This window comes from Salvelinus alpinus, chromosome 2, assembly GCF_045679555.1.
Source record: "Salvelinus alpinus chromosome 2, SLU_Salpinus.1, whole genome shotgun sequence".
Classification (NCBI taxonomy): domain Eukaryota; kingdom Metazoa; phylum Chordata; class Actinopteri; order Salmoniformes; family Salmonidae; genus Salvelinus; species Salvelinus alpinus.
Genome location: NC_092087.1, coordinates 108,971,626 through 108,985,836, shown reverse-complemented (window position 1 = coordinate 108,985,836; position 14,211 = coordinate 108,971,626). Strand labels below are relative to the sequence as shown.

The 14,211-nt window shown below is 41.0% G+C and overlaps 1 protein-coding gene across 1 annotated transcript in view; it reads left to right on the top strand.

Moving 5' to 3' along the window:
• The window catches only part of LOC139547888 (zinc finger protein 271-like), a 163,197-nt gene extending 149,267 nt beyond the window's left edge, over positions 1 to 13,930 (top strand). Inside the window, exon 2 of the mRNA XM_071357046.1 lies at positions 9,833 to 13,930. Within this exon, the coding sequence (XP_071213147.1) occupies positions 9,833 to 11,493 (1,661 nt within the window). The 3' untranslated portion in view covers positions 11,494 to 13,930. The remainder of the gene's footprint in view (positions 1 to 9,832) is intronic.
• The last annotated feature ends 281 nt before the right edge of the window (positions 13,931 to 14,211 follow it).

The window sequence follows — 14,211 nt, the reverse complement described above, 5'->3', positions numbered from 1 at the left end:
ATGGTCACATACACATGGTTAGCAGATGTTATTGGTCACATGTACATGTTAGCAGATGTTAATGGTCACATACACATGGTTAGCAGATGTTAATGGTCACATACACATGGTTAGCGGATGTTAACGGTCACATGCACATGGTTAGCGGATGTTAACGGTCACATACACATGGTTAGCGGATGTTAATGGTCACATACACATGGTTAGCGGATGTTAATGGTCACATACACATGGTTAGCGGATGTTAACAGTCACATACACATGGTTAGCGGATGTTACCGGTCACATACACATGGTTAGCGGATGTTAACGGTCACATACACATGGTTAGCGGATGTTAACGGTCACATACACATGGTTAGCGGATGTTAACGGTCACATACACATGGTTAGCGGATGTTAACGGTCACATACACATGGTTAGCGGATGTTAACGGTCACATACACATGGTTAGCGGATGTTAACGGTCACATGCACATGGTTAGCGGATGTTAACGGTCACATGCACATGGTTAGCGGATGTTAACGGTCACATACACATGGTTAGCGGATGTTAACGGTCACATACACATGGTTAGCGGATGTTAACGGTCACATGCACATGGTTAGCGGATGTTAACGGTCACATGCACATGGTTAGCGGATGTTAACGGTCACATGCACATGGTTAGGGAATGTTAACGGTCACATACACATTGTTAGCGGATGTTAACGGTCACATACACATGGTTAGCGGATGTTAATGGTCACATACACATGGTTAGCGGATGTTAATGGTCACATACACATGGTTAGCGGATGTTAATGGTCACATACACATGGTTAGCGGATGTTAATGGTCACATACACATGGTTAGCGGATGTTAATGGTCACATACACACGGTTAGCGGATGTTATTGGTCACATACACAGTGTTAGCAGATGTTATTGGTCACATGGTTAGCAGATGATAATCGTCACATACACATGGTTAGCAGATGTTAATGGTCACATACACATGGTTAGCAGATGTTAATGGTCACATACACATGGTTAGCAGATGTTAATGGTCACATACACATGGTTAGCGGATGTTAATGGTCACATACACATGGTTAGCGGATGTTAATGGTCACATACACATGGTTAGCGGATGTTAATGGTCACATACACATGGTTAGCGGATGTTAATGGTCACATACACATGGTTAGCGGATGTTAATGGTCACATACACATGGTTAGCGGATGTTATTGATCACATACACAGTGTTAGCAGATGTTATTGGTCACATGGTTAGCAGATGATAATCGTCACATACACATGGTTAGCAGATGTTAATGATCACATACACATGGTTAGCAGATGTTAATGGTCACATACACATGGTTAGCAGATGTTAATGGTCACATACACATGGTTAGCAGATGTTATTGGTCACATACACATGGTTAGATGTTAATGGTCACATACACAAGGTTAGCAGATGTTAATGGTCACATGCGGATGTTAATGGTCACATACACACGGTTAGAAGATGTTAATGGTCACATACACATGGTTAGCAGATGTTATTGGTCACATGTACATGTTAGCAGATGTTAATGGTCACATACACATGGTTAGCGGATGTTAATGGTCACATGCGTATGTTAATGGTCACATACACACGGTTAGAAGATGTTAATGGTCACATACACATGGTTAGCAGATGTTATTGGTCACATGTACATGTTAGCAGATGTTAATGGTCACATACACATGGTTAGCGGATGTTAATGGTCACATACACATGGTTAGCAGATGTTAATGGTCACATACACATGGTTAGCGGATGTTAATGGTCACATACACATGGTTAGTGGATGTTAATGGTCACATACACATGGTTAGCGGATGTTAATGGTCACATACACATGGTTAGCAGATGTTATTGGTCACATACACATGGTTAGTGGATGTTAATGGTCACATACACATGGTTAGCAGATGTTACTGGTCACATACACATGGTTAGCGGATGTTAATGGTCACATACACATGGTTAGTGGATGTTAATGGTCACATACACATGGTTAGCGGATGTTAATGGTCACATACACATGTTTAGTGGATGTTAATGGTCACATACACATGGTTAGCAGATGATAATGGTCACATACACATGGTTAGCAGATGTTAATGGTCACATACACATGGTTAGCGGATGTTAATGGTCACATACACATGGTTAGCGGATGTTAATGGTCACATACACATGGTTAGCAGATGTTAATGGTCACATACACATGGTTAGCAGATGTTAATGGTCTCTTAAACAGTGTTAGCAGATGTTCGTGGTCACATACACATGGTTAGCAGATGTTAATGGTCTCTTAAACAGTGTTAGCAGATGTTCGTGGTCACATACACATGGTTATCAGATGATAATGGTCACATACACATGGTTAGCAGATTCTAATGGTCACATACACATGGTTAGCAGATGTTAATGGTCTCTTAAACAGTGTTAGCAGATGTTACTGGTCACATACACATGGTTAGCAGATGTTATTGGTCACATACACATGGTTAGCAGATGTTAATGGTCACATACACATGGTTAGCAGATGTTAATGGTCACATACACAAGGTTAGCAGATGTTAATGGTCACATGCGGATGTTAATGGTCACATACACACGGTTAGCAGAAGTTAATGGTCACATACACATGGTTAGCAGATGTTAATGGTCACATACACATGGTTAGCGGATGTTAACGGTCACATACACATGGTTAGCGGATGTTAACGGTCACATACACATGGTTAGCGGATGTTAACGGTCACATACACATGGTTAGCGGATGTTAATGGTCACATACACATGGTTAGCGGATGTTAATGGTCACATACACATGGTTAGCGGATGTTAATGGTCACATACACATGGTTAGCGGATGTTAACGGTCACATACACATGGTTAGCGGATGTTAACGGTCACATACACATGGTTAGCGGATGTTAACGGTCACATACACATGGTTAGCGGATGTTAATGGTCACATACACATGGTTAGCGGATGTTAATGGGCACATACACATGGTTAGCGGATGTTATTGTTCACATACACACGGTTAGCGGATGTTAATTGGCACATACACACGGTTAGCGGATGTTAACGGTCACATACACATGGTTAGCGGATGTTAACGGTCACATACACATGGTTAGCGGATGTTAACGGTCACATACACATGGTTAGCGGATGTTAACGGTCACATACACACGGTTAGCGGATGTTAACGGTCACATACACATGGTTAGCGGATGTTAACGGTCACATACACATGGTTAGCGGATGTTAACGGTCACATGCACATGGTTAGCGGATGTTAACGGTCACATGCACATGGTTAGCGGATGTTAACGGTCACATGCACATGGTTAGCGGATGTTAACGTTTACATACACATGGTTAGCGGATGTTAATGGTCACATACACATGGTTAGCGGATGTTAATGGTCACATACACATGGTTAGCGGATGTTAATGGTCACATACACATGGTTAGCGGATGTTAATGGTCACATACACATGGTTAGCGGATGTTAATGGTCACATACACATGGTTAGCGGATGTTAATGGTCACATACACATGGTTAGCGGATGTTAACGGTCACATGCGGATGTTAATGGTCACATACACACGGTTAGCAGATGTTAATGGTCACATACACATGGTTAGCAGATGTTATTGGTCACATGTACATGTTAGCAGATGTTAATGGTCACATACACATGGTTAGCAGATGTTAATGGTCACATACACATGGTTAGCGGATGTTAACGGTCACATGCACATGGTTAGCGGATGTTAACGGTCACATACACATGGTTAGCGGATGTTAACGGTCACATACACATGGTTAGCGGATGTTAATGGTCACATACACATGGTTAGCGGATGTTAACGGTCACATACACATGGTTTGCGGATGTTACCGGTCACATACACATGGTTAGCGGATGTTAACGGTCACATACACATGGTTAGCGGATGTTAATGGTCACATACACATGGTTAGCGGATGTTAACGGTCACATACACATGGTTAGCGGATGTTAACGGTCACATACACATGGTTAGTGGATGTTAACGGTCACATACACATGGTTAGCGGATGTTAACGGTCACATGCACATGGTTAGCGGATGTTAACGGTCACATGCACATGGTTAGCGGATGTTAACGGTCACATACACATGGTTAGCGGATGTTAATGTTTACATACACATGGTTAGCGGATGTTAACGGTCACATACACATGGTTAGCGGATGTTAATGGTCACATACACATGGTTAGCGGATGTTAATGGTCACATACACATGGTTAGCGGATGTTAACGGTCACATACACATGGTTAGCGGATGTTAACGGTCACATACACATGGTTAGCGGATGTTAACGGTCACATACACATGGTTAGCGGATGTTAACGGTCACATACACATGGTTAGCGGATGTTAACGGTCACATGCACATGGTTAGCGGATGTTAACGGTCACATGCACATGGTTAGCGGATGTTAACGGTCACATGCACATGGTTAGGGAATGTTAACGGTCACATACACATTGTTAGCGGATGTTAACGGTCACATACACATGGTTAGCGGATGTTAATGGTCACATACACATGGTTAGCGGATGTTAATGGTCACATACACATGGTTAGCGGATGTTAATGGTCACATACACATGGTTAGCAGATGTTAATGGTCACATACACATGGTTAGCAGATGTTAATGATCACATACACATGGTTAGCAGATGTTATTGGTCACATACACATGGTTAGATGTTAATGATCACATACACATGGTTAGCAGATGTTAATGGTCACATGCGGATGTTAATGGTCACATACACACGGTTAGAAGATGTTAATGGTCACATACACATGGTTAGCAGATGTTATTGGTCACATGTACATGTTAGCAGATGTTAATGGTCACATACACATGGTTAGCGGATGTTAATGGTCACATGCGTATGTTAATGGTCACATACACACGGTTAGAAGATGTTAATGGTCACATACACATGGTTAGCAGATGTTATTGGTCACATGTACATGTTAGCAGATGTTAATGGTCACATACACATGGTTAGCGGATGTTAATGGTCACATACACATGGTTAGCAGATGTTAATGGTCACATACACATGGTTAGCGGATGTTAATGGTCACATACACATGGTTAGCAGATGTTATTGGTCACATACACATGGTTAGCGGATGTTAATTGTCACATACACATGGCTAGCAGATGTTAATGGTCACATACACATGGTTAGGGGATGTTAATGGTCACATACACATGGTTAGCAGATGTTAATGCGACTGTAGCGAAATGCTTGTGCTTCTAGTTCCGACAATGCAGTAATATCTAACAAGTAATCTAACAAATTCACAACAACTACCTTATACACACAAATGTAAGGGATGAATAAGAATATGTACATATAAATACATGGATGAGCGATGGCCGTGCGTCATTGGCAGATGCAGTAGATGGTATAGAATACTGTATATACATATGAGTATATACATATACTGTATATACATATGAGGGTAATATAGCATATGTGAACATTAATAAAGTTGCGTTATTTAAAGTGACTAGTGATACCTTTTATTAGGTCCATTTATTAAAGTGGCCAGAGATTGAGTCTGTATGTTGGCAGCAGCCTCTCAATGTCAGTGATGGCAGGTTAACCTCTACTTCCTCACAAACCCGGATCCGGTAGCACCCCCATCAGTAAAAAAGCTGACTAGCATAGCCTAGCATAGCGTCACAAGTAAATACTAGCATCTAAATATCATTAAATCACAAGTCCAAGACACATGTTTTACAGGGAAGACACAATATGTAAGTCTATTAGCTAACCACGTTAGCAAAAGACACAACTTTTGTTACTCCACCATTTTCTTACTGCATCAGTAGCTATCACAAATTCGACCAAATAAAGATATAAATAGCCACTAACCAAGAAACAACTTCATCAGATGACAGTCTGATAACATATTTATTGTATAGCATGTTTTGTTAGAAAAATTTGCATATTTCAGGTATAAATCATAGTTTACCATTGCAGCCACCATCACAACTCTCACCAAAGCAACTAGAATAACTACAGAGACCATCGTGTATTACCTAAATACTCATCATAAAACATTTTTGAAAAATACACAGCGTACAGCAAATGAAAGACAAAGATCTTGTGAATCCAGCCAATATTTCAGATTTTCTAAGTGTTTTACAGCGAAAACACAATATAGCATTATATTAGCTTACTACAATAGCCAACCACACAACAGCATTGATTCAAGCCAAAAATAGTAATAACGTATAAACCACCAAAAGATATTAATTTTTTCACTGACCTGCTCAGAATTCTTCAGATGACAGTCCTATAACATCATATTACACAATACATATAGAGTTTGTTCGAAAATGTGCATATTTAGCGGCACAAATTGTGGTTATACAATGAGAAAAGTAGCCAAGCTGTCAACAATATGTCGGGAGAAATCTTGGGAGAGGCACCTATTCTAATCGATAACTAATCATAAACTTGACTAAAAAATACAGGTTGGACAGCAAATGAAAGATACATTAGTTCTTAATGCAATCGCTGTGTTACATTTTTTAAATTAACGTTACTACAATATACAGCGTGCGTTAAAGCGAGAACGCACCGAAATTAATGGCGGATTATGCATTTTAAATTTTTCAACATTTTTTCAACGAATTAACAGCATAAATACTTCTTACTTTTTGATGTGCTTCCATCAGAATTTTGGGAAAGTTGTCCTTTGTCCAAAAGAATCGTTGCTCGGTTGTAGAATGTAGTCTTCAGCGTTGCAATTAGCAGTAAACATTAGCCATGTGGGCCAGACATACCCAACTCCCTAGAACGTAACACAAATAAATACCCGAAAATCGCAATATACTGACATAAACTGATATAACTCGGTTTAAAATAACAACATTATGATGTCTTTAACAGCTATATCGAATAAAAACAGAGCCGGATATATCTAAGAGCTATAACCGGAGCTTTCTAGTATGACATGCCAAAGTCCTTCCTGCGTCAGAGCGAAGACGACAAAGACCGGACCCTTCGTTCCCAAGCCATTTATAAGCTCTCAGATCTGCCTAGAGACTCCACTTCAAATCTCACTATTCGCTGACATCCAGGGGAAGGCGTATGCAGTGCATCTCAACCAATAGAAGACAGGCAAATGAATAAACTGACCTGGGAACAGCTTGCAGAATTCAGCATTCTCACATCCTCATAGGAAAATTGCTCTAAGTCCAGTTCTGTTTCACTCACAGACATAATTCAAACGGTTTTAGAAACTAGAGAGTGTTTTATATCCAATAGTAATAATAATATGCATATTGTACGAGCAAGAATTGAGTACGAGGCAGTTTAATTTGGGAACGAAATTATTACAAAGTGAAACAGCACCCCCTATTGAGAAGAAGTTTTAACAGTCTGAAGGCCTTGAGATAGAAGCTGTTTTTCAGTCTCACGGTCCCAGCTTTGATGCAACTGTACTGACCTCGCCTTCTGGATGATAGCGGTGTGAACAGGCAGTGGCTTGGGTGGTTGTTGTCCTTGATGATCTTTTTGGCCTTCCTGTGACATCGAGTGGTGTAGGTGTCCTGGCGGGCAGGTAGTTTGCCCCGGTGATGCGTTGTGCAGACCGGACCACCCTCTGGAGGGTCTTGCGGTTGAGGGCGGTGCAGTTGCCATACCAGGCGGTGATACAGCCCGACAGGATGCACTCGATTGTGCGTCTGTAAACGTTTGTGAGTGTGTTCGGTGACAAGACAAATTTCTTCAGCCTCCTGAGGTGGAAGAGTCGCTGTTGCGCCTTCTTCACCACACTGTCTGTGTGGGTGGACCATTTCAGTTTGTCTGTGATGTGTACGCCGAGGAACTAAAAACGTTCCACCTTCTCCACTACTGTCCCGTCGATGTGGATAGGGGGGTGCTCCCTCTGCAGTTTCCTGAAGTCCACGATCATCTCCTTTTGTTTTGTTGATGTTGAGTGAGAGGTTATTTTCCTGACACCACACTCCGATGGCCCTCACCTCTTCCCTGTGGGTCGTCTCGTCGTTGTTGGTAATCAAGCCGACCACTGTAGCGTTGTCTGCCAACTTGATGATTGAGTTGGATGCGTGCATGGCCACACAGTCATGGGTGAACAGGGAGTACAGGAGAGGGCTCAGAACGCACCCTTGTGGGAGACCCCAGTGTTGAGGATCAACGGGGTGACGATATTGTTTCCTACCTTCGCCACCTGGGGGCAGCCGGTCAGAAAGTCCAGGACCCAGTTGCACAGGGCGGTGGTCGAGACCCAAGATCTGGAGCTTAACTTCTCTAGGGTAGGGGGCAGCGTTTGGAATTTTGGATGAAAACCCAAATTAAACTGCCTGCTACTCAGGCCCAGAAAATATGATATGCATATAACTGGTTCAATAATTACACATCATTCTTAATACTGTAGCAATTTAGTAACAGTCACATGTTCAACTATCATCAGCTGATCCAGGAAATAATTTTCTGAATGCCAGTCAAATGACAAACATCACGACATGCAACAACAACCAAAGTGCTTCTTCATTCATTACTCTGGTAAAGACAGTTATGCCGTGCTCCACGTTGGATCCAACATCCCTAACAAATTGATGTTTGTATTGTGTTATTGTCTGCTTGATTTACAGTAGGTTCTCGTTAGTCTGTTTGGACACAGAGATACTTTGCTCATAATGTGTAGAGAATTGTTCCTTGATGGATAGGCTATTGTACTACACACAGAGCTATTTTCTGTTATTCAGGACATTTAGAATGACATCACATTACAGAGTAATCACATTACAGAGTAGCCTAGTGGGATTATTCACAAAATTATCTGGTGATCAGGTTATGAAATGTCATGACAAAGACATTTTAGTTTCCATGTTTCACCTGTAAATATTAAATTATTTATAGTATTAGGTCTGTTATTGTTAGGTGAAGTTATGGGTCCTACAGTAGGTCTATGTTGTTAGGTGAAGTTATGGGTCAATTTGTTAAACACTCAATGTACAAACCCTCAGTTTCAGGCTGATGGCAAAGCTAGCTAAAGAGCATTTTACTGGTTGAAGTGTTTTATAAGTATAAAGCAGTTGATTTGCGACAATAACACAAACATATTAAGCAGGAGATTCAAAGGAGCCTAACAGTTATAATCCAAAAGTAATGTGAAATGCTATATTTGCTGTCAGCCTATGAGAACTCCCCTGTGTTTTCCCCCACAGTGGTGAATTAGTAACTAGCGACACAGAGCTTAATGTGAATTTCCTTGAGTAGCACTCCTGATCTTACGCTGTAATATTCAGAATACATTGTGGAAAACTAAAATCTTTGTTCACCATTTTTGTTCCAGACAGATATACTACATCCATAACTAGTGGTTTCCTCATTACCAGATATACTACATCCATAACTAGTGGTTTCCTCATTAGCAGATATACTACATCCATAACTAGTGGTTTCCTCATTAGCAGGGAGGAGTTTCTGCAATCAAATTGTGTGTGCATCGCCCTCGTGCTGCAATTTTAGCAAATACAGAAAGGGGCCTTTTTTGGAGATCAAAGGTCGTCTGCCACACTGCTTAGGTTTCGACTGTCTTAAGACAATTGTAAAGTAATTTAACAGACCTCTGGGCATCACCTTTTACCTCAAATAAACAGTGGATTTCTGCTGTTGTGGGCCTTTAACCGTCTGACTTTGTTGTTCACACAGGAGAGATACGGACTATCGTGGATCCTCTGGGGAGCCTCAACAACAACATGATGCTGAAGAGGCAGAGAAGAGTCTCTCCACATCAGAACACCTCAAGAAACACCAGTGGAGACCCACAGGGAAGAAATCTCACCGCTGCTCTGACTGTGGGAAGAGATTCACCTCATCAGGCATTTAAAATTCACCAGAGAATACACACAGTAGAGAAATCTTATAGTTGTGGTCAATGTGGAAAGAGTTTTTCAACATCTGGCTCTCTGACTCTGCACCAGAGAACACACACAGGAGAGAAACCTTATAGCTGTGGTCAATGTGGGAAGAGTTTTGGTCAATCTTGCCATCTGGTATCACACCAGAGAACACACACAGGAGAGAAACCTTACAGCTGTGGTCAATGTGGGAAGAGATGTTCTACATCTAGCAATCTGACTGTACACCAGAGAATACACACAGGAGAGAAACCTTATAGCTGTGGTCAATGTGGGAAGAGTTTTGGTCAATCTTGCCATCTGGTATTACACCAGAGAATACACACAGGAGAGAAATCTTATAGTTGTGGTCAATGTGGGAAGAGATGTTCTACATCTAGCAATCTGACTGTACACCAGAGAATACACACAGGAGAGAAACCTTATAGCTGTGGTCAATGTGGGAAGAGTTTTGGTCAATCTTGCCATCTGGTATTACACCAGAGAATACACACAGGAGAGAAACCTTATAGCTGTGGTCAATGTGGGAAGAGTTTTGGTCAATCTTGCCATCTGGTATTACACCAGAGAACACACACAGGAGAGAAACCCTATAGCTGTGGTCAATGTGGGAAGAGTTTTGGTCGATCTTGCCATCTGGTATTACACCAGAGAATACACACAGGAGAGAAATCTTATAGCTGTGATCGATGTGGGAAGAGTTTTACTACATCTGTCTCTCTGGCTCTGCACCAGAGAACACACACAGGAGAGAAACCTTATAGCTGTGATCAATGTGAGAAGAGTTTTACTACATCAAGCCATCTGACTGTACACCAGAGAACACACACAGGAGAGAAACCTTATAGTTGTAATCATTGTGAAAAGAGTTTTCCTACATCTAGCCAGCTGACTTCACACCAGAGAACACACACAGGAGAGAAACCTTATAGCTGTGATCAATGTGAGAAGAGTTTTACTACATCAAGCCGTCTGACTGTACACCAGAGAACACACACAGGAGAGAAACCTTATAGCTGTGGTCAGTGTGTGAAGAGTTTTGGTCAATCTTGCCATCTGGTATCACACCAGAGAACACACACAGGAGAGAAACCTTATAGCTGTGGTCAATGTGGGAAGAGTTTTGGTCATTCTGCCAATCTGGTATCACACCAGAGAACACACACAGGAGAGAAACCTTATAGCTGTGGTCAATGTGGGAAGAGTTTTGGTCATTCTGCCAATCTGGTATCACACCAGAGAACACACACAGGAGTGAAACCTTACAGCTGTGGTCAATGTGGGAAGAGATATTCTACATCTGGCAATCTGACTGTACACCAGAGAACACACACAGGAGAGAAACCTTATAGCTGTGGTCAATGTGGGAATAGTTTTGGTCAATCTTGCCATCTGGTATCACACCAGAGAATACACACAGGAGAGAAATCTCTTAGCTGTGACCAGAGATAATAATAATATCTCTGATCAAATATCAGAAAATGTATGAAGGAGTTGTTTCATGATATCAATGTCTCAATAAATAGTATATTAATATACTCTGCAGTAAGTCAGTCAGAATGTCACAGTGTAGAACCCTAAACGTTTTCCAATTGATTTCAACATGATATGGACATTAGGCTCATTGGGGGAAATCCAGGCTCTGAATTGAAAGAGTACTATTTATGTGATTTAACACAAAGTGTCTAACAAAAAAAGAGTTGTCCTCTAACTAGTGATGTACACATTATTCCCAGAATCAACTGATTTCAACATAATATCGATGAGTTAAGACAAATAAGTGTTGTGTTCCTTTGTTTAGCGACCCCTAAATTTAAATGCATCACTCCAATATGTAGCTGACTGTTTTCTGCAGGTTGTCCTCTAACCAGTGAGGTTAAAGATATCTCCCATTTCCATGTTTTTTTAGTTGTTCGTTTCAACAGCTCGTACAGCCGGATTTCCCCCTTAATCGATATCCGTGATTTATTGCTACTTGTCAAAGCAACAGTGTTTTTGGTGCTTATGCAGTTTATAAGGAGCTTGTTTTAAAAAAAGACAATTATTGTGACCACATGTTAGGTTTTCAATTTATCCCAAACTGTTTCTGCATATTGGTTATTTATTTGGACACGTTAAAACTGTGTTTTGACATTGGGCTATCCCTCCTAGCAAAATGTAATTGAAAAGCCTTTGAAAATAATACTATGCAATCAAATATTTCACATTTCATGTAAGATTTAGTAATGAAAATTATTCATGCAACCAACTGACGTTTTTTTTGGGTACAATTATATTGACATTGTTGCCCTGTTTTTAGAATATCAGGGTTAATTCTCAGATGTGCCAAACCAAATGTACTAGAGCATGACATTGGGGACTGGGCCCCGATCCAACAACATGCCTATCTAGTGAATCCTGAAAAGAGGGAGAAGCTCTGCAGTGAGGTGGAAAGTTACTACGGATATTGCAGGAGTTTCCTCTTGAAATCAGACAAGTCTGTGGTAAGGACGACTTGGTTGCTGATTGTCTCAAGGGGGGCAGTCAAAAATATTTGTGTTTTGCATTTAGCCAGTGCGTTGTCATGGATCATAGTTTATTTTGACTGCACGTTTTTCCGTATTGGAGATGAGTTTTGTTTGGGCTCGTTCCAAGGGGACGAGAGTTCTAGAAGCTAGTGAGTTTTAGGAAGAGGAGAGTTCTAGAAGCTAGTGAGTTTATAGAAGACGAGAGTTCTAGAAGCTAGTGAGTTTTAGGAAGAGGAGAGTTCTAGAAGCTAGTGGGTTCTAGAAGCTATAGAAAGAAAAATCTTTGTGGGAGTAATAAAAAATAAATATCGTTTTTAATTGTTGTTGCCAGTAGATAGACACCATGTTTATATTGGTGACGGTGAAGCATTGTAGTTGATTATAATGTGAAACGGAAGTTGTTTTCTGTTGTTAGTGAGCATTCTCTTAAGGTGTTAGTTAGTCTTTGGTTTTTCCATTTATGTTTTGAGGTTGGACTTTAGCACGTATAGCTAGTTAGCACGTAGGACGCACTGATTGGTGTCACCTCGTTAGTCAGTATGTGTTACACCTGTGCTGGCTTGTCCATCTCGTTAGTGGGAAGGTGTTTCACCTGAGCTGGTCCAGGTTCTATTTAAGAGTGTCTGGCCCAGTGCTCCAGTTGTCTTGATAGATGTAGAGAGTTAACACCTTTAGTTGCTCCACTTTTTTGGTTTGCTTCCTGTCTGTAAGTTTGGTGTGGGTTTTTCTTTTGTTTGCCTCTTCTTGGGCAGATTTAGTGGGTCTCATGGTGGGTGTCTTTTATGTCCCAGTTGTTGTTACTAGTCAACTTTCAGTAGACACTGAGAGCAAAACTGCAACATTATGTTATAATACTTTTATTGCATCAAATGGTTGTTTTATGCAACAGAATAGAGGGTTCTTAGAACTATAGTGTCTGTGTTTTCTACTGAGGATGGGCCTCTGGGAGAAAACACTGACAGGAGATTTACAAAGTATTTTGGGTGATAAAACCTAAAGAGACCACATTCCAGAGCATGAGTTAATGTTTCTGTTCTATATGGTACCAGGGAGAGATGACCCCAGGGCCAGACCCTGGTCTCTACACAAAGAGGACTGTTTTTACAGCAGATACTGTCTGCTGAGAATTATATATATCTTTCATACAAATCTTAACCTTGTGACCCGTTCTATACATCTGTTGTTTGTCATGTAGGTTGAAAGGGGTGTATCTTGGCTTTAAAATACCTTTTTACTTTTGTCTCGTGGCTCTCAACGAATCTTCTGGGGGTGATTTGTCGACCAGCCATCATTATCGTAGAGTACTCAATTGATTCACTTTATGTGTGTTGTATTGACCTGCTCCCTTATTAATAAGTGAATAAAGATTTAGTTTAAGAATATCTCTGACTTGTGTGATAAGTTTGTCTCCTCATTTGATATGAAAGAAATTAACCACATTTGGGGATGTTAATCTTCACTTGGTGACCGCTCCTGATGACCTGGTAAATGGTGCACCAGGGATCCCTCAAACTTGGGATCTCAGGGAAACCACACTTTGGGAATGGAGCAGATGGACCCACCTTTGATCTGAGAGGCAGTGAGTCGAGTGTATACCACATCTCGAAAGTAGTTTTTTTTTAAAGAATGAGGTGAGCGAAACAAGTGAAGTTTTTAGAAATGC